The sequence below is a fragment of the Triturus cristatus genome, chromosome 2_2 (genome assembly GCF_964204655.1).
Source record: "Triturus cristatus chromosome 2_2, aTriCri1.1, whole genome shotgun sequence".
Classification (NCBI taxonomy): Eukaryota; Metazoa; Chordata; class Amphibia; order Caudata; family Salamandridae; genus Triturus; species Triturus cristatus.
In genome coordinates this window covers 561,762,104-561,783,193 of record NC_140582.1, presented here as the reverse complement: position 1 = coordinate 561,783,193, position 21,090 = coordinate 561,762,104, and the positions used below count along the sequence as shown (strand labels likewise).

The window sequence follows — 21,090 nt, the reverse complement described above, 5'->3', positions numbered from 1 at the left end:
ATGCCCATGTATCTAAATACCTGTTTGGCTGAGGTCGACGCACATATAAATTCAAATAAACAATCTAGTGCATTCATATAAGCGGCACCCTCAGTGTCTGTAACATTAGTCTGGGCTTTAAAAAGTAAATTATACCTCATCTTTGACATAATCAGAGGTATGGCGTGGAGACACTAAGTGCAGCTGAGGAAGCGCGAGCGGTTTACACAATATGGCCGCCATTCCGTTCATTAAACAACTACTCATGCGCGTATGACAGCACGCGTCACGCATTTAAGCAGGAAGTAGCCTTGAAGTCCGTGATGGAGGATGAGCCACGTCCGGACTGCAAGGCTGACGAGGTAAGACCACAATGAGGTGATACTCTGATCAGGCATACCCCACGACCCGTAGACACTACTGATAGACGTAGCCCCTATCCTGAGTTAGATGGCGGAAAGGTACAACTGTGGGACCGCCTGATACTGGGGGGTGTCGTCTATCTAATATTTAGTTAGTTGAAGTACTATCAATACACGTAGAGCAGCGTTGTTAGCCGGTATCATTTTCTATGGCACATAATATGCACTGAAGTGATAATACAAACCGGGGCAATAACGTAACGCTGGTATCACCTGTGTATTCCTGGAGTATTGAAACAATGGGTTTTAACAGAGTGGACAACAGACACATGAGAAGATGTGATTGTATAGCCCAAACTGAGATGTTTAACTACTGTGTGTATCTCTGTGCCTCTCTAGAAACGTGATTCCGCAGCCGTTGGGCAAGCAGTCCAGGTTTTTATGATATCATATACATCCACACATACTGAAGGTTCAGGTATGCTGACAGACATCATCTTTGATGGTAAATATGAACGTCAGATATGTTGCAGGCACCGACCTGTATGAGCAATCGCTCTCATGTACTTGTGAAGGACCCAGATGATCCACATGGGTGCCAAACTGAGTGTGTGTTTTAATTGTGTTTCCCCCAGGTGCTGATAGACAAATCGCTGGTCTGAACTAGCGACGCAGAGAGGCCAGTCGACCCTAGCCCTGAAGAAGTTGCCGTTAAATTTAATCAGGCAACGAAACATGTTGGTTTTAATGAGCAGTTACACAGCATCGAATAAAGTTTCACATAGCCAGTGTAGTACTGCTCGGTTTTAATCGGAGCGACTTGGGTCCTGATCAGACTCAGTCTTCCTGTCTCTGGGTCGACACTTCCCCTTTTTTTCAAATATAGACACACGTCACGATATGAGTTTTTTACCAGACACTAGGCATTAGGATTAGTATGAGGTTTCCAGCACTCCTTCTTTTCTGTTTTGGCGGCAGCAGCCTATGATGAGAACGTGAGGTAGTAGGCGAGTACCAGTCTACACAACCTCGTTGGGGCTACTTCCGTGAGGCACTGCCTGCCTTTCACATTTTTCCTGTTCTTTATGCCTTTATATTAGCAGCTCTTCACAGCACACTATTTAAGGGAAACACTTAGTCACATAGGAGTTTTCATTCACACAGACTGTAACAATAGATGCGGTTTGTGAATGGTATTGGATTGCCGCTTACGTGGCAAAAACACAAGAGGTTTGAATGAGCCAGGGGCATTGATATTTGGGTGCTCATAGTGCTAATAAATATAATAATATAAATTTCTCTTTCGGGGTAGGTCCCTTTTTGATGTATGGTTATGAGAGGGGGGCGACCTGCCCTTAGACCCCCTAGGCTCCCTATTGTTGAGGGCATAGAAGGTGAAACAATGAATGATATGAGGGCTTCAAAATCTGTAAGGCAACCCGAGCCTTGCACTATATGAGTCTTACAGTACGAGCGGACTGTGAATACCGATTAAAAAAAGTCTGTGTTTTAAAAGCATGGGTCTGGTTCACAAAGATAGGTGTAAATGTATGGAGACTCCGCTTAAATATATTTTTACCCTTTTTCTCATTTCATAAACAGGTGTAATAGTACACTTGGAAAGCCACGGCAACTGCAGGTTTCCAGCCTATATATATATATATAGTCAAATTCCACAGACTAAAAGAACAATGTGCAAACACTATTTTTTCATTTACTTTCTCAGCAGGGATGTTTGTTTTCCTGTGGAAAAAGTCTTTCCCCTTAACCCCCCCAAATCTGGGGGAGATCCATTATCAACAGGTAATCTTTTTAAATAGAGGGGTATCCTCTCCCAGTCCACTGCCCTCACAGCACCATTTCCCAACCATAGACTATACTCAGACACAGGCTCGCAGACAGGCAGAAACAAAAGTACATTCACACGCTGTTAGAAATGGGATTTCTGGTTGGCTGAGGCTTGCGCCAAAGCCAGGCAGAAACCACCACTCTAGTCAGGGCTGGGGAGTTACACGCCAAAGATAACCCCTTCTCACCCCCTTGGTAGCTTGGCACGAGCAGTCAGGCTTATCTCTGAGGCAATGTGTAAAGCGTTTGCGCGCGCACCCAGCAACAACCCCCAAGGCCCACCACAAAGGAAACTCCACACAAGGTATTATAGAAAAATAACCTTTGTATTATACACAACACATTAGATAAAAACACACACTTTACAATGTGCCAACAGGCACGGGCAGAATTTACAAGGGATTATATATACAGGGGACAGGGCCACATGGACCACTGTCAGGAATTAGCACTTTGTAGAAATAGCACTTAGAACGTAGGAATAATATTTTAGAACATAGCACATACAATCACTGTAGCACTAAAAATAGAACATATAGCACACAACCAGTAACTACTGGTAACCAGAAAGTACCACCTACGCAACCCTAACCACCTTTAGGAATATATCACGCAGGGAACTAGGACCTCACTAGTACCACCTGTACTAGGGAGAAAACAACCACCTAAGTATCACTCTACCTGTAGGGGTCTAAGCACATAAACACAGGATGCATAAAATACATTTAGAGGTGTAAACACAGTTTAGGAAAAAAAATATCATGAAGACACTGCGCAGGCGCAAAAGTACATATATGCAAATCACCAGGTACCCTAGGGGAGGGCACAATACAGAAAAACTGTCCCCAGGCCAACTGGCCACTCAGGGGTGCAGAAATGACCAATCCACTAATGTCAGGGCGCGACTATGCAGGCTGCGCAAGCCAGGCGCACAAGGCACAACCTAAACGTGGCAGCTGCCCACTAAGTGCTGGGAAGCTGTAGGGACTGGGGCCTGGGCACCTCTGGGCCTTTAGAACAAATATGGCATGTCCTGGAGCCTCCCTGGGCTCTGCAAAGAAAAAGAATGCCCCCAAGTGTTGGAGCGCACCAGCGCTCTAAAAGGATGTGCCCCACGTTGTTGAAGCGCACCAGCGCTTAAAAATTATGTGCCCCACGTTGTTGGAGCCTCGTGGGCTCTGAATCAATAGTGTGCCCCTTGAACCTCGCAGGCTCTAAACAATAATATGCCCCGTTCACGTTGGAGCCTTGTAGGGCTCTACACCAATATTGGGGCCAATGTTGGAGCGGCCCGCTGCCTTCCGGGGCCGCTCCCCTTATGAACAAAATGCCCCCGACTTTGGAGCCTCGTGGGCTCAAGGAAATCGATGGGAGCCTCGATGGAGCGCACCAGCGCTCAGTAACATGCACCCTCCCGCACTCACCGGATCGACGATCCTGTCTCCGGTCGCGGCGGGAGGCTCTCCCTCTTTGCTGGCGGCTTGAGGGGGCGTCTGCCAGAGCGGGGTAGGCTCCCGCCTGGCTTCTCGTGGGCTGCGGGACTTCTCCTTACTCGCCGGGGGATCCGGGAGCCGGGACTTCCTACTTCCGCTCAGCGTCGGAATGACGTGGCGGTTGGAGTCCCGGTTGCCAGGCAACCCCCTGGCTTCTCGAGTCCGGCGTCACTTTCCTTTCCTGCGGCTCGGGCCGCGGCGGTGGTTTCTCCACGGGGTGGGCTCCCGTAGTGAAAAATAAAGAATTAAGCGGTGTAGGCTCCCGCTTGAGCCAATAAGTAAAACGGCAAGGTCCCTGGCGGGGTGGGCACCCGCTAGGGATATTAATCTCCTTAATAAGCGGGGTAGGCACCCGCCAACGGCAATGAGAAAATAAGCGGGGTAGGCACCCGCCAACACGGCCACAGCGGGGGAACCCCTACGTCGGGTTTCCCTCGTGAGAGATCGCAGCTCAGCGCTGCTGGGGTCCCAAAGGAAGCGCTCCTAGCGCTGTAAGTACAATGAAAGCGCTTCCAGGCGCTTTGGGGAGAATACAAGAAAGAGAGAAGGTCCAGCAAAGTTTTAGGAAGGGGGCAAGGCTGGGCCAGGGGCCAGCTCACTGGGCCCTCCAGGGCAGGGAGGCAGTCCCAAGTGGCGGTTCCTCCTAGCCTCCAGCATCAGCAGCCCCCTCCTGTCAGGATCCAAAAAGCAGAACAAATTGTAAGGGGACACAGCCCCTTTTTATACAGTAAAAGTCTTTGTTCTTGGTTCAGGGTGAGGGGGAAAACCAGTCGCAGCTGGTTGGGGAGCACCCTTGATGTGCTCAGCCCCTCACCCTATTCACTGGCAGGGCTAGGGTCGTCAGTCGCACCACAGGGGGCGGAGCCAGCATTGTGTGTGGAAAACCCTGCCCTATTCAGGACCCAGGTGTACTCCTCCCACCCATCTAGCTGCTGATCTCCCCATTCACCACTGGGTGACTCATCCTGACTCTGGGGAATCCCTAGCCCGTCACATGACATGACCAGCCAATCACGCGACAGACACACTGCACACAGAAGTGCCCACTTCTAGAAGTGGCACTTCCACAACCATGCTGTGAGCAAAAATGTAAACCATGCTGTGAACAGTTGAATACCAGGGGAGACTATATTTATGGTACCTCAATATTTACAACTGTTTATTAGCACACAATGTACTCGATGATATTCCATCCACTCGAGAAAGAATAATAAATGGCAAGTTTAAGACATTCACTCAAAATGCGTTACAAATAAAACATTTGAATCTTGCCAATGGAAATACTGACTTCTTTTGTTTTTGAGTAATCTAAACTCAACGTGATAGATTTTCTCGGCGTGAGGCCAGCGGGCAAAGAACGTAGGTAATTGGACATACTGAACAATTGTGATTAGATATTTCTTTAATGCGTCAATTACAAAATGGCTGCCAATATATTTTAAGACACATTAGTCCTAATAAAAACAGCTTCTTCTCCATCATCGCGTTGCTCTCCAGCACTTCTCAGAGGCGCGAATCCTACTCCCATATGTCCATAAATACGTCAGTTAAATAATAAACAAAATTGAGTATATTTCTAAAGCTTCAGTGCTAAAAGACATTCTTTTTTGACCACCAAATTCCTATCACAGGTTGAGGAAAACTTCCCCTATGCACCAACATTAACAGTGTGGTGTTCGTCATATAGAAAATAGATGATCAGTTTATGAGGAAGTCTGGTATTTTAAAAATGGCACATTGCTTGTTGTTATAACGCAGTTTGCAATCATGTTGAATATATAAAGAAGTGTAGGCATATCTAGGTGTGAAGAGGCTACTAGATGGCACAATCATTCTTAAGGTTTCTTCATTTTCTTTTTGTCTTTAATAGATAATGCTTGCCCCACCCACGGATACCACTCTTACCAAATGTCATAAAGCACTAGGCATTCCCAGCATCCCGATTTGATGCAAATGCTGCTGTGAGGCTAGGCACTCCACCCCCACTACCAAGGTTACTAGAGTGCGACTGAGGGAGCACCAGTGTAGACAACTTTGGACTCAATCGCTGACATGAGGCGGTCAGATGAGGTTGCTCACCTGGGGAGGTCCTTTGTAATTCTGGTGAGTGTTGCCCTTCTGCACTCTGCAGTCAAAGAAACTCCACAGTTCAGTATTTTATCTAAATAATCTTTGAAGAGCAGAGCATGTTGAGATATATCTAGAATTTACACCGAGCTCATTTTGAGTCTAGCCATTATTTAAATCAAGCTTTGAAAAAACTGTTGATTCAGTGAGGCAATTTATTATGTCTTTGAGGGTTCCCTCTCTCTCTCTCAATAGTGCTATCGGCTAACAAGATATCTAAACAGATTCTGATCTTGTTTGAATCCTACTTCGGCAGGGGACGATTTAGTGACAGCCAGGGAGCTGCACATGGTGGCCAATTCAATTATGTCTTGTTGTATCACAAATGTTATGCAAGTGGACTAGAACCTGACAGTGCTTCTGGGTCATTGACTGGACAGCGTCATTAATGTAGTGCGTAATTTGGTGCTCAACTTTGATAAACATTCAAATCAGTTGTACATTACCCTAGAATGCAATGCTGAGTTGAGACATGAAAACTCATTACAATTAGGTCCAGGAGTTGAGCTGTTATGACAACACATGAGCAATCGCTCTGACAACGAACACCTTATCACCACTTTTAGAGTGAAGAGGGCACGCACTGGCGGAAGGCGTTTTTCGGTAAACGCAGCCCGTCTGTGGAATGCCCTCCCCCGTAATCTTAGGGTTGAACCAGACTACCTCAGTTTCAGAAAACTTCTAAAAACTCATTTGTTTCCTTAACTTTTCTCCTACTTCAACCTCTTGATTGTCATGATCTTAGCGCTGGAATGCTTACGGGTTACTACGCGCTTTACAACACCTCAAAAATAAAAATATAAATAAATAAATTTTAGCTTGGATTACATGGTCTGCTCTATTGTATGCAGGTCCATAAATTTCTAAGATTTTTTCTAGATTTACCACAAGGTGACAAGGACCCTGCTTAGAAACATCAACTTTGTAGGATGCCTAGACATATTCACTGGCCTCTTCACATACTCTGACACACACTTTGTATCACACATTGTGCCACAGCTGGGATGAATGAGCCAGTGTGTTGTCCAAATCTCACTGCCACCAAAATCTTGATGTCCTTTCTCTACAGATTATTCAATGGTTCACTTCCAGCTGTATTTTCTACATTCATCATCATCTTTAGCTGTACTGATGTGCTTCTGACAGGTGACGAGTCAGGGGAAGCCAATTTATCAATTGCCTTACATTTGCCCGACATACCTGGTGGCTCTTTTATCTATGAAATTCTCATCTGTTAAAGACGCTTTTTCTGTTGTTGATGCTTGACTTCCATATCATGCAAAATGATTGTTTTGCTACATGGGAAAAACCCCTGGCGCAATGGAAGTGTAGGCACATCTATTTCTTTCCTTATTTCTGAGTTTTATATAGCATTAGCTAGATCCAAGGGTATCAGAGCGCTTTACATATTTTATTAATAAGTTTTGAGTACAATGGAGAATCGGCAGGTCAAGCAGTTATATTACGTTATGATATGTTATCAGCATGTATTGAGCACATGGCTGCCCTAGCATCACGGCATCCCAGCACTAAGCCAGGGTAGAGGCGGGCAGAGAGGAAGTAGGTTAGAGATTGGAAAAGAGCCATGTCTTGATCAGTTTCCTGAAAGTCCAGTGGTCTTGCATGCCATGGGCAGCAAGACGGATGGTATTCCAGAGGGCGGGGGCCAATGCCCTAAGAGAGCGCCCTCTGGCCCTGGTCCTATGCACCCATGGGACACAGGCCAGGTGCAGGTGCGCCAAGGGCAGGGCCCGAGCTGTGGGTATACACCGAGCATAGATCGCTCAAAATTTGCGGACCCAGGCCATGTAGGATCTGATGTGTGGTACATAAAGTCTTGAAGTGAACTCTCTGTTCTATAGGTAACCAGTGGACACGTCGAAGGAGGTCAGAGGCATGAAAATGTTTAGGTAGCACGAAAAGCGTGCGGGCAGCCGTATTATGAGCCCGTTGAAGCATTTCGCCACAGCTTTGTTGGCGCCACGTAGTAACCCATTGCAATAGTCCAAACGTGACAGCACGGTGGATTGAACAATCGTCTGTCGGGTGGATGCATCGAAGATCCCCAGAATGGGTTTTAGGCCCCGCAGAAGACCGAAACAGATACCTGCCACCGCTTTAGCCTGCAGTTAAAACGAAAGGGTGCTGTCCATCAACACTCTCAGATTCTTAACCGCACTTTTCGGCTGGGGAGGGGTGCCCAAGGCTTTAGGCCACCATTGATTGCCCCATAGATGGGTATCGCGACTTACCGAAAGCACTTCTGATTTTGCGGAATTCAGTTGCAAATAGTTATTCGTCATCCATTCAGAGATGACCGTAAGGTCGCCTTGGCATTTCACCAGGTCTTGTTTAGTATTGCTAGAGAAAGTAAATACCATTTGGGCATCATCGGCGTAAGATACCAGAGCCATGTTCTGGGGTTTGCCCAGCACGGCTAAGGGGCGGACAAAAATGTTAAATAGAGTGTGGCTCAGGGCAGACCCCTGAGGAACACCACAGCCGAGAGAATTGACATTGGAGGTGTGGGGGGGGCAGAGACCTGGAAGAACCGAAAGGTCAGAAAGGATGCAAATAAGGCCAAGGCCTTGCCTTTGACCCCGATCTCCTCTAGCCGATATAGCAATATCCTATGGGAGACAGTATCGAAGGCCGCACTGACCTCCAACAGGATCCAGCAGGATTCATAGCAGACCGTAGCTGCTCTGTGACTGCCAATTTTTTATTTTTTATTTATTTATTTAGAAAGTTTTATAGAGCGCGAACAAGATCCTTGCGGATATCAGAGCGCTTTACATAACAGCAGCCTATAAGAGGAACAAAAAAAAAACAGAGATAAGCAAGTGAACAAACATATAAAAACCATGATGAGGGCAGATATAGTGGTATAGAGGGATTACAACATGGTGCTGTCACATAAGACAGGAACTAGCGAACTCAGTTCTGAAGGAAAAGAGCTCAAGTAAATTTAGCCATGAGAAGCGCTTTGACTTCTTTTTTGAAAGAGGCGGAGGAGGCATTCCGTCTGGTTTCGGGGGGAAGAGTGTTCCAAATTTTGGGCGCCATCCCAGAGAAGGATCGATTATATGTTTTCTTTTTGTTGAACCTTTGAGGTTTCAGTAAAAGGTTTTCGGCACTCCTGGAAGTCCGTAGACCACCAGAGATTGTCAGTTTCTGCGCGAGGTAGCTGGGAGAGTTGTGGTGTAAGGCTTTATGAGTCATGCACGCCACTTTTAGGTGGATTCTAGCTTCAAATGGAAGCCAATTCAAGGATTTTAAGTCAGGGGTAATGTGTGCAGTTCTTTTCGAGCCAGTGATGAGTCTTGCCGCAGCGTTGATAGACGCTCTTAAGGGTGCTGTTGCGGCTTTTGGTAGTCCACACAGGGAGACGCTTCCGTAATCCACACAAGGGAGAACTAGGGCTTGTACTGCCAACTTGAGGTCCTCGATTGGCAGGAAGGGTTTCAGCTTCCTTAGGGTACTTATCTGGAAATTAGCTCTCTTTGTGGCGTTACTGATGTGTTTTTGCATCATGAGATTGTTGTCGAGAGTGATCCCCAAGGATTTTGCAGAATCCACGATAGTTGGTTGTACGTTGAACGCGGAGAGTTGTTTGATCAGGTCATGCATTAGAGGGATCTTGGCCGGTGGTGCTATGAGGAGGAATTCTGTTTTTAATGCGTTGAGTTTGAGGTGATTTTCTGATAACCAAGACTGGGTGATCATGAGTGTGGAGTTGAGCAAATTAATGTCCTCTATGGAGTTGATCTTGAGGTATAGTTGTGTGTCGTCTGCATACATATGAAATTGAACATTGGATGTTTGCAGGATTTCAGTGAGCGGTTCCATGAACAGGTTGAATAAGGACGGTGAGAGTGCGGACCCTTGCGGCACCCCAAGAGATACAGGGGAGGCATTGGAGAGTGCGTTGTTAACCTTGAATTTTTGTGACCGGTTATGCAGGAAGGATGTAAACCATTTTAGCACTGTGCCAGACAGACCCATCCTATGCTCCAGGAGATCTAATAGTTTCTGGTGTTTGACCGTATCAAAGGCTGATGAGAGGTCTAGTAAGATGAGTAAGCATGAACCATTCTGGTCAAGGATTTGTAGCGCATCATCAAGAATGTGTGTCATGGCCGATTCAGTGCTGTGACCCGCTCTGAAGCCTGATTGGTGTTTATTTAGTAGGTTGAAGTGATCCATGTGATTGGTCAGTTGCCCGTTTACACATTTTTCCAGCAATTTGGCCAAAGTGGGGATATTGGAAATGGGACGGTAGTTGTTGAGGTCAGAGGGGTCCGCAGTGAGTTTCTTTAGGATAGGTGAGACTTGGCCTACTTTGAGGGAGTCCGGGATGCAGCCTTGTTGGAGTGAGCTGTTAATGATTTTGGTCCAGAGTGGAAGGAGCCACGGTGAAAGGGCTTTGACTGCATTAGCCGGGAGGGGGTCAGTGAAGTGATTGGCCGGTTTCAGGTTGTTGAGGATCTTGCCTAGGTCGTCTTCAGTGTACGTCTCAAAGGAAGACCATGCTGCCTTGTTTTTGGGGCAGGCCTTAGGGGGGGAAAGGCATGGGATGGGTGTAAATAACGGGGTGATAACCGTATGAGGAGCAGTGTGTGGTGGGCTGTCATTAAGGAGGTCCTTTATGAGGTTGTCGGTCTTCAGATTGAAGAAGGTGGAGAATTCTTGACAGTTAGGTTGTGGGCGATCTAAGTCTCGGGCCTGTTGGGGAGCTTACTTGGATTGATTTTTGACAAGTTCGAAGAGCTTTTTTGGACGGTTTTTAGCTTGGTCAAGTTGGTGTCTGAAGAAGTCAGCTTTAGTGCGTTAAATTTTTTTGTAGTATGCATTTCTCTTTTTCCTAAGAAGTTTGAGGTGGCGAGCCAATGGGACTGCTCTCCAGTTGCGTTCTGAGGATCTGAGGGCTCTTCGATCTTCATTAAGTAGAGCTTTGTACCAGGGCTTGGAATCTTTAATGGGAGCTCTCTTAAGTTGCAGTGGGGCGGCCTCATTTATTATCGAGGTCATGGCGTCGAGATAGTGATTCGTGAGAACATGGACGTCAGAGGTGTTTACAGGGGGCTGGAGCAGGTTATAGCTGGAGGCGGGTAGTGAGTTGGGGTTGATTTTTTTCCAGTCTCGTTTCCAGATCTTTGGTTTTGTGGGTTGCGATGAGTTGAGTTTAAAGGTTTCATTGATGTGAAAGGAAATAATGTGATGATCGGACCAGTCGCATGGGTGGATCGAGTCCACCTGGATGACGTCAGATTTGGAGATAATGAGATCAAGGGTTGATCCTTTAATGTGAGTAGGACTACTGCAGGATTGGGTGAAGGCTAGATCATCCAGGAAGTTTTTGAAACTGTTGACCCCTGAGTCATTAATGTCATTCCAATGGAGATTGAAGTCGCCTAGGAATATTTGGATAATTTGCCACCCGTTGTTTGAGGAGATCAAATCCATGAGATGTTCGATGAAAAGGAGGTTGTCTCCTGGGGGATGGTAGATGATGTGGAATGAGCACCAATTCTGTGCTATGTTTAGGCCGGAAGCCGTTTTGTGACTGTTCAAGGATCCGTTTAGCTTCTAAGTATTGTGTTAGGATGGAGTTGACATAAGACTCCATAATTTTAGCAAGGGACGGGAGCAGAGATAAAGGGCGATAATTTTCAGTCAGGGACTTATCCAGTGTAGTTTTTTTTAGCAGGGGGATAACTTTGGCATGCTTCCAGGACTTAAGGATCACTGCAGCCGAAAGTGACCTGTTGATCAGCTTCCAGCCCTCCGAGAGGAGGCAATCATGAAATTTACTAGAAAGGTCAGGTTTTAGTGGGTCCTCAGGGGAGCCTGATTTTACCTTGGCCAATAGGGTCTCCATATCTTTAGGGGACATGGCCAGAAGGTCCTGGAGGGAGTGGGGCATGACTACCGGGGGAGTATTCCTCTGATTAGTGGAAAAAGCCGTCTCCGCACAGAATGTGCTATAGATGCGATCCACTTTGCTGATAAAAAATTTCACAAGTGTCTCACATAGCAAGTTGGAGGATATAGCGTTATCAACAGTATGCGGGGTTTTACCAATTCCTTCATAAGGGAGAAAATGGATTTGGTTGGATTGCTACTGTTGGAAATCATATTAGCATAGAACCATGCTATGGTGTTCCGGAGCAGTTTGTGGTACAATTTAACTGCGTTCCTATAGATAGATTGTGCTGTGAGATCATAGGAACTTCTCCATGCCCTTTCTAAAATGTTGCTTTTTTTTTTTTGTAGTCAGAGACTCGTTGTACCATGCATAAGTTTGAGTACGCTTAGCCGGAATAATTCTTTTTCGGAATGAAACAATATAGTGCATTATTGACCCATCCTCTAAAGGCAACATCCGCTGTCACTATATCTGTATGCCAAACTGGGCGGTGCGAGTTTTAACAGGCTGTGAATGCCATAAGGTTTAATTTGTGCCATGGGCACTTCATAGAAGGTGGGCGAAGGAGTTGCAGTGGGGAACCTTCTAAACAGAGACGCAAAGAGATGAGAGAGTCATAGAGAGAAATATATAGGACAATAAAAGCAGTACGGTAGTCAAGGACACAATAGAAAATAACAATGTAGCAATTAGATAATGGGGCCAGAGACAGATTAGAGACTGCAGTATACAAGTGACCAACATGACGGATCTTGTCAAAGAGGCTGGATCTATGGGAAGCATGGATCAGCTTGTGTTCGTGTTGAAGTAGTTGCTGAGTAGTAGAGAGTTGAGTTGCCGTTTGAAGCTAGAGAAGGAGGGGTTGTTGTGGAGGTCTTTGGGGAGTTAGTTCCAATTCTTAGGAGCGTTAGCTGAGAAGGAGTGTACCTGGGATGACTTCTTATCTTTGGATGTATGAGACAGAAAAGGTTGGAGCTTCTCAGTGTCCGGCTTCTTCCTGCTCTCAATAGTTTATTTTCTAGGTAATTGCAGTTCTTTGTATGCAGGGCTTTGTGGGTGATGCATGCTGTTTGTAGATGCATCTTCCTTCAATGGGGAGTCAACTGAGACTCTTGAGGACCGGTGTGATGTGGTAAAACAATCTGATTCCAGTGATGAGCCTGCCAGCTGCATTGAGAATTGTTCTTAGGGGCGCTAGGTGGCTTTTAGGGGTTCCTGTGAGGATGGCATTGTCTTAGTCAAGTTCAGAGAGGACAAATGATTGTACTTCCATCTTAAGATCATCATGAGGAATTAACTGTTTAAATTTAATGAGATGTTTCAGTGAGTAAAGTGCTCCTCTGGCTGTGTTATTGATATGCTTCTTCATTGACATGTTTTTTTCCAGGGTGATACCCAAGGATTTAACAGAGGTAGACAGTGACGGAGGGGCGTTTTTGCGCATCCAAAGATTTGAGCCATTCTTGGACTATTAGTAGTTCAGCATTGTTGAGATTCAGCTTAAGGTGGTTGGTGTTTAGCGTGTTTGTATCTTGATTAGTACGGCAGCAGGATGTTGAATGTCGCTGAGTGATTTTATTCTGTAATACAGTTGCGTGTTATCAGCATAAAGGTGGTATTTGATCCCAGCTTGGTTCAGAATAACTGTGAAGGGTTTCATACAGTGACTGAAAAGGGCTGGAGAGAGGATAGAGCCTTGAGCTACACCATGTGGTACTGGAGCAGGCTTCGAGAGACAGTTTTTGAATTTTATTTGTTGAGAGCGATGTTGCAGATCAGATGTGAAACATCTCAGGATAACTGTAGCAGAGTATTTATCTTTAATTGCAGTTTGTAATTTACATTTGGTTTTGTCAATTCCTGACATTTGCATAACCTGCCCCAGTGTTCTTTTGTGCCCCATTTCCATGTCCACAGAACAGGTGTGTGCTTTTGCCATGGTGCAAGCCATCTGCAGGATTTTCAGTCGAAAGGCATCACCTAGTGATTTTCTAATTGAATAATTTCTTTTTTATCTAATATTACCAAATTTCACACTGAGTGACAACTTCCTGAAGATGTTTTTCACAATCTTCCATCAATTCATCAATTCCCTGACATGCCATATTTAATGTATATCTTATGCAGTCTAGTGGCCCAATTCACAAAGTTAAAGTGAGATAAAAGTCTAACTTTATGACTTTTGGTATTCAAAAAGGGCATTTAATGCTTGTAAATGCCTTTTGTGAATACCAAAAGTTGAACTTTATAACTTTCGGTTTTTACAAAGGGCATTTACGAGCAGTAAATGCTCTTTGTGACTACCGAAAGTCGTAAAGTTAGGCTATTGTCTCACTTGATTATTGCAAATCGGGCCATATATTTTGCTTCAGGTCAAACCGCTCTTCAAGGCGCGTCAAAAATCTTTTGTAAATCTGGATCTTTTCTGTGAGAAATACCATGATGAAGTCTTATACATCATCACACCCTAGATTTAATACAAGGCCTCTTACTTGTTCATCAGAGTGTTTTTGCATGTAGAACTAAGGTAGTGCTCAAAACACCTATGCTACTTCTCCAATGCAGGCTAAGGATCCATGAGTCAAACATATGAAAAGGTGGTGGCAATCGAAATTAAGAAATTGATTAATCTGCTTCTTCTACTTTGAGAATCACCATTATAGTAGAGAAGATAGTAACAGTTTGGATAAAACCCTTAATTTCCTCTTTGGGAAACACTATTGGACTATGTAAGTAGTAATGATTTCCTCAATAGATATGTTGCCTTCATCACTCACACAGGGACTGATTCACAAAGGGCCTCCGAACTCATGGAGGAGGCCCCTCAGTTGTGAGGGAGACTCTGCACTGGGGGTGGAATCTCTGCAATGAGAATTCAGGCCCCCAGTGTATACTGAGTATTTTTCAGTAATAACTTCAAGACCATGTGTAAATTCCCACAAACATGGCTCATGAAGTGCATAATGAATTGTTGGCATAACTGTGTTTTTCTTACTGTTGCATTTTATTAGCTAACTGCATTTCCTATCATTTGATCTATGTCACTAATTTTTGAGTGTTCGTGTCTTACCGGTTCTCTATATGGCCACTGCAATTGTTTGTTATGTCTGAGTTAAATACGGACACTTGAATCTCATTGTATCTCCTAAGATTATGATTTTTTTAATCTGCAGACAGGAACTGTCCCAATTGATATTCCCTGTGTCTTCTCCATGGATCAGGCTCCCAGCAGGTGTTCAAAGCTTCTAAACCAGGCAAACTCATTGGTGAGGGGTTTAATTATAGTCATAGCAACATATTCACTTAATTTGACAGCCACACTCCACTGAGCATTATTTCTGTTTCATCTCTACTGCACTGTGGACTGCTCTTTGTGGTACTGATGTGTCTTCAGTCGTCCTCTTTCAGTTGCACCAAATTACGTGGTCTGGTCTCTTTGTCTTTCAGAGGGAAATGGCTACAATATCCTCAATGGGCACAACAGCATGATGAATCAGCTGTTAGAAATGCTTATGAACAATCATTCAAACTTCCTTGCTGCCAGCTGATCCTGCTATTCTGGGTTGCTTGTAACAGGAGTGATGCCTTCTAGTAGTTTTCATTCTAAATATTTATTGTCCTATTTCGAAGACATATTATATGGCATATGTGTGTTGAGTGCTGATCCCTGCACATTGCCATTCTTATTTCTCCTGAGCAAATAAGCCTTCTTTTATCACCCATAGGACAAACATTCCTTCAGTTGTTTGCATCCTGGCTGTAAATTGATGGACAAGACTTGATTTCGGTCAGGACACTAGAACATGCCATTTCTTTCCCAGCTGTAGCCTTGGGATCTGGTTCCCATGTCTCTTGTCTTCTACATTTGAAAGTTCCTAGGACGCTTAACTTTGTATTCATTCTACAAGTATACCCATATACATTTCTAAATAGGAGGGAGGGTACATCCACCAATTTTGGCAGATGTCCCACATCCACCAAACTCTGAATGGCCTGCTAAGTCTTGGTCTCTTCTGTGAGATCTCACATCTGTACACAGGATAAAACATAAGTACCCTTTTAAGCCATGTTAAAGTATACTGTTTTAGTGCATCATACTACAATAGATATTTTATCCAATATTGTGGTCATGATCTATGAGAAATGTAGATGTTTATCAGTGAGACTGAAAAATATCATAATAATTGTATTAAGTAATTTGTATTGGTTTTATAGACAATTGTGTAATAATCATAAGATTTATTAGTGCTAGTACTACTCTGTGGAATCTCCCACTTGTATACAGTGTATTACATAGGCCCCCTGTTGAGCCACGGGATAAGTTGATTTGAGAATCTTCCCATACATTTGGCCTTTTTGGTTACAACGGCATCATCATGAAGAAGGGATCTTTGGGTCCTTCTGAGTACAAAGTTTTTTTTTGATGTGTTGCCACCTTGGATGGTTCTTCATCCAGACCAGAGGTTCTGTAACATTGTTTACAAGCTGTCCAGCATGAGAAAAGTAATTCTAAAATCAGTTCATTCTCACACCTCATAACATTCCCAACTCTCTGAATATAAGAGGTAGGAACATGAGCCAGTGTGGAAGGGATATGGGATGAGAAGAGAGAGAGAATGAGAGAGAGAGATGGGATCATAAGCCAAGTAGGTGCCCTGCCTTGTGACATTCAGCTTCCTCTGACTACAAGAAGTCGAAGGATAGCACCTCAATGTAAAATGTAGTAAACACACAGATTTCATTTTAGCCCATAAACATATACATTTCTATTAAGCTGTTAGAGTATATATGCTGTTTAGTTTGACATCACATACTCACATTAGCCAATTTGCCTATCTCACAGTCTCTCATGACACAATAACAGTGCTTATTATAACCACAATGGTTAAAAATAAGCACATTTTGAATGTTCCAACTTCCATAGTCTAATGTTCCCTTTACGATATATTGCTTTGTAGGTTAGTGAATATTTTTTTATTTATTGGTGATTTTCCTGTTGAATCAAGGGAATCGAGTTCCAAATATTTTTCTTCGTTTTGTTGCAGGTGATCATGTTTCATCACAGGTTAGATAAAATGCAAAAATACTTGTTAATGCACTGGAGTTTCACATATCAAACTGGCTTCATCCATTTCAGGTAGGTGCTTATCCTTTAAATAAAAGTATGATTTCTCTTTACACTTGTAACATTAAATTTAAGTCCTCTGGCTTATTGGGTCACGGCATATTCAGATTCTTTCTGTTTTACAGATAGATTACTAGTCACTGATTCTATGATAGCTACTCAAATAGCCTATAGTTTTTGTATTCGCTTTATAAATTATGGTTTTTGCAGCTATCAGGATACCGTGGAGAATACTGTGGAAGATTCGGTTTGTAGTGAGGGGAATTCAAAATGTGGAACTGACCTGAGGGTAAGCATTTTCCACTGGTAACGTATCTTACTTGAAGAGCTTTTTAAGCATCTGATTCTTTCTCTGGATCTCAAATGCCAAACTAAGCGGTGTGACACTTGGTTGTTGCACATATACCATCACACTCCAGGATGGTCACGGTCAGCATGATCCCACTAGTCTCTTTGGAACTCAAGCTGTGGTCGTTGAGATGCTCCCAAGAACGTACCCCTCTTGCAAGAGATCGAGCTGCAGCCCTCATTCTGCCGAACTCCTAACTATGCTGTCCATACTACAACTCTCACATTGACAGTAGAATGATGGACAAATGTTATTGCTTAAGCCTAGTAATAAGCATTAAGCATCACAGTTTTGGTCTAAAGTGGCCTCTGCTTTTGAAATGTCCAATGAAATCGTCCTGCAATCCCTTTTTCCTTTCCCATCTTCGGGAAAGAAGCAGACCAAGCACACACTGGATGTGAGTCACACAATTCCTATTTATTTTGAACAGTCAAATGCATTCAGAAGATTTGAACATTTGTTTGTAATGTTTGTGGGTCAGGATCACAAGGCTTCACATATGCCGGTCAGCAGGTAGATCTGCACCACCATTACACTGCATGATTTTAGGCTGAGGTGGCTTTGCTTTCTGGAATTCAGGGTCATTGCAGGAGACAGATGGCAACCTCACAGCATAGAGTTTCACTGAGATTTACAGATATGGTACCTGTTCCTCTCACCATGCCTTTATGCCACACTATCAGATTCATGGTCTGGAATGGACAGGCAACTCTCTAGTGTTAGAAACCTCCAGTAAAGTCTCATTTAATTATTTGAAAAAAATAAAAATAAAAAGTGTGTTGTTTCTTGGTGACACTGAAGGATATACACTGCTATGATATGCCTTATAGATATGAATATTATGAAAAACAGGGATGTGGAGGTACTGCTCAAATTTCTTTTGCCCAAACTATTCCTAGTCATGACAGCACACATCCCACCCTTCATCTGTATTACAGCACATACCCCACCTTTCATCTATAGATCCGCTGGTGTTGACTTTTATAGGATCAGGAGGATGTTGGGTGGGTATGCCATGCATCCTCAACATACTTTAGGAAGTCCCTGTTTCAAAGATAGGGTTCACCTACTAATAATTACTAACACTAGGGTGAAGATTCCGATTCGGTAAAAAGGCCCTACGAATCGTCGTACGGAGCGTTTTCTCCGTACGACTCGTACCCGGTAAACTGTCCTTACAACCTAGGAAGTACGATTCGTACAGAAAGCCTATTTCCGTACGAATCGTACAAAAGACCGTACGGGTAAAAAAAACCCTACGAATCTGATCCAGAACAGCCTGTACGCGACGTCCGTACGTATGTAAGCAGCGTTTTATGGCCCAGCAAGTACGATCCGTCCCTACGGCACTTTGTACGGCTCTTTTTTTACGGGAGCCAAAAACAGCCATAAAAGCTGAGTCCCCAGGGGTACGAGTCATACAGGCCCCCCCGTATGAATGCACCGTACCCCCTCCCCCCATATGTACGCACTGTACCCCCACCCCCGTATGTACGCACCGTATCCCCATCCCCCGTATGTACGCACCGTACCCCCACCCCTGTATGTACGCACCATATCCCCACCCCATATGTACGCACCGTACCCCCACCCCCGTATGTATGCACCGTACCCCCATCCCCCATATGTATGCACCATACCCCCACCCCGCATCTGTATGCACCGTACCCCCACCCCCCATATGTACGGCGGTGGGGTGGGGGTATGGTGCGTACATATGAGGGGGGTGGGAGTACGGTGCGTACATACGGGGGGTACGGTGTGTACATACGGAGTGGGGTGAGGGTACGGTGCATACATACGAGGGGGGCCTGTACAACTCGTACCCCGAGAACAACTTTTCCCGGGCTACGAGTCATACAAAGTTCGCTTCGTAGCGGGTAGAGTCATTCCCCGTGTACGGGACGTTTTCCATACGATTCGTAAATTGGATAGCCGGTCCGGTTCGTACTTGTACGCTCGGACTGTCTTTTTACGAATCGTACAGAAAAGTGTCCGGGTACGTCTTGTACTACTTTTCCCGCTACGATTCGTACGGAGCGGGCCGACCCGTATGTACTTTTTCCCGTACGAATCGTACTTCACGGGTCGGACGTGACTTGTACGATTCGTACGGAAAAAAATACGGATACGAGTCGTACGGAAATATTTTTTAACGGATCGGAATCGGCACCTAGGAGTAATACAGGTTATCGGTAAGTAGTGCAAGCATATTCACAAAATGGAAACAATTGCTGCTGTATAACGTTCTACTAAATGTGAAAAAAATGAAATTGATAAGAATACTTTCAATTACAGCACATATGCTAAAACCTGTAGTGCGACACTTAAAGAGGGGTATTTCATGACTTAAAGTTAAGAAAACTTGTTTTGTAATAATGTCGTCCTGGGCCTTCCTATTGCCTTTTTCATTTTTCTTAAAAGCAAACATCCAGAACAATTTTCAAGAATAAAAAACAAAAGCTACTCACTAAGCACTTTGCTGGCTGCTGAGACCAAATCATAGGTTTTTGAATCATCGTAAATGATCCTGACCAGAAATTGCCCTTCTTCATCTAGCTGTGCCTCTCTCCTAGGAATGAAAGATGGAAGATGTTATAGAACACATAGTGACAGATTGATTTTTTTTCTCACAATAAACTTTGAAACAATTTAAAGCGTATAGTTACATTAGTTTCTGTATTCGGTATGTATTAGGATCCAATGACCGCTGCTGTCACTAAACCTTGGTGGACAGCGCAGGGGTGTGAGAAGTGAAATACTATTTTTTTATAAAAAAATCTTACCTGCTGCTCCACAACACATCCTCGATGCTTTGCCGCTCCAGCCACCTCGGTGCCTCTCTGCTCCCCTCCCCACAAAGTCCAGACTCTGCTCTCATGCATGAGAGAAGCACTGGAATTGGTCTGAGTGGTCTGAGTGGGCTGAAATGCTGCTCATTTTGGGACTGGTAGCCTGTGACTTTTCTCCCACCTGGCCGGGCAATACAGCTTAAGTGCGCATGTTGATTTGGTCGTCCTAAGACAGCCGGCCAAACGGACATACGCACTTACAGTGCTCCTACCAGGTTTCAGGTTCTCCTCCCTGGACCTGGATGCTGCTGATGCAGAGCATGGTCCCACTCCTCCCTAGACTTGGCGAACTCCAAGTGAAAAATAAAAAGATGATTAAATAGTTTTATTATCATTTTATTTTTCATTTGCTGCCTTTCGGCAGTGGGGCGATGCTCCTCCGCCATAATGGAGGAGCCACCCCGGTTAGGATCACATCTGACCAACTAAATACCATCATTCATAAACTATTAATGCACAACTTCTAAATTGAAGCACTCTTTTAATATTTTAAACTAGGAAGGTATAAGAGGAAGTTGGCTGCATCTTACATTTTATTTGGATTCAAAATTCTGTTTTTTGAAATACTTACAAAGTCTAAGGTAGAACTGAAATAAACAAAGCACCTCTGGGAACTGTGGGGAAGTCGTGCTGGTTGAATAAGTATGATTGCAGTGGAATAGCAGCTATTAGTACTCTGTCTTCTGTCCTTACATATCCAGTTATATATCCTAGAGATTATTAGCCATGGTACTCTCCCAGAGGTTTTGACTTCATTAACAATTTTGTTGAAATCGTTTTTGCTGTTAATCAACTCTGTTCACTTTATCCCTGTTTACCTGTGGTAATGTGCTTGTGTTCACTCCTTAAAACATGCTAAAACTGACCTACACATAATTGGCACATTTAATCTAGTGGGTAACAGCACCCATTGTGCCACCCACTAGAGTCACACTTTAAAATATGTCTCAGCTCTGTCATTGCAGCTTGGATGTGCAGTTTTAAACTGTCATTTCAAACTAGCAAAATAAACCCTTTACCAGGCCT

At 44.3% G+C, this 21,090-nt stretch overlaps 1 protein-coding gene across 1 annotated transcript in view; it reads right to left on the bottom strand.

The window, feature by feature from the left end:
- Positions 1-21,090, bottom strand: part of GUCY1B1 (guanylate cyclase 1 soluble subunit beta 1) — a 377,660-nt gene that overhangs the window by 252,242 nt on the left and 104,328 nt on the right. The window contains exon 3 of the mRNA XM_085641713.1: positions 19,684-19,784. Within this exon, the coding sequence (XP_085497839.1) occupies positions 19,684-19,784 (101 nt within the window). The remainder of the gene's footprint in view (positions 1-19,683; positions 19,785-21,090) is intronic.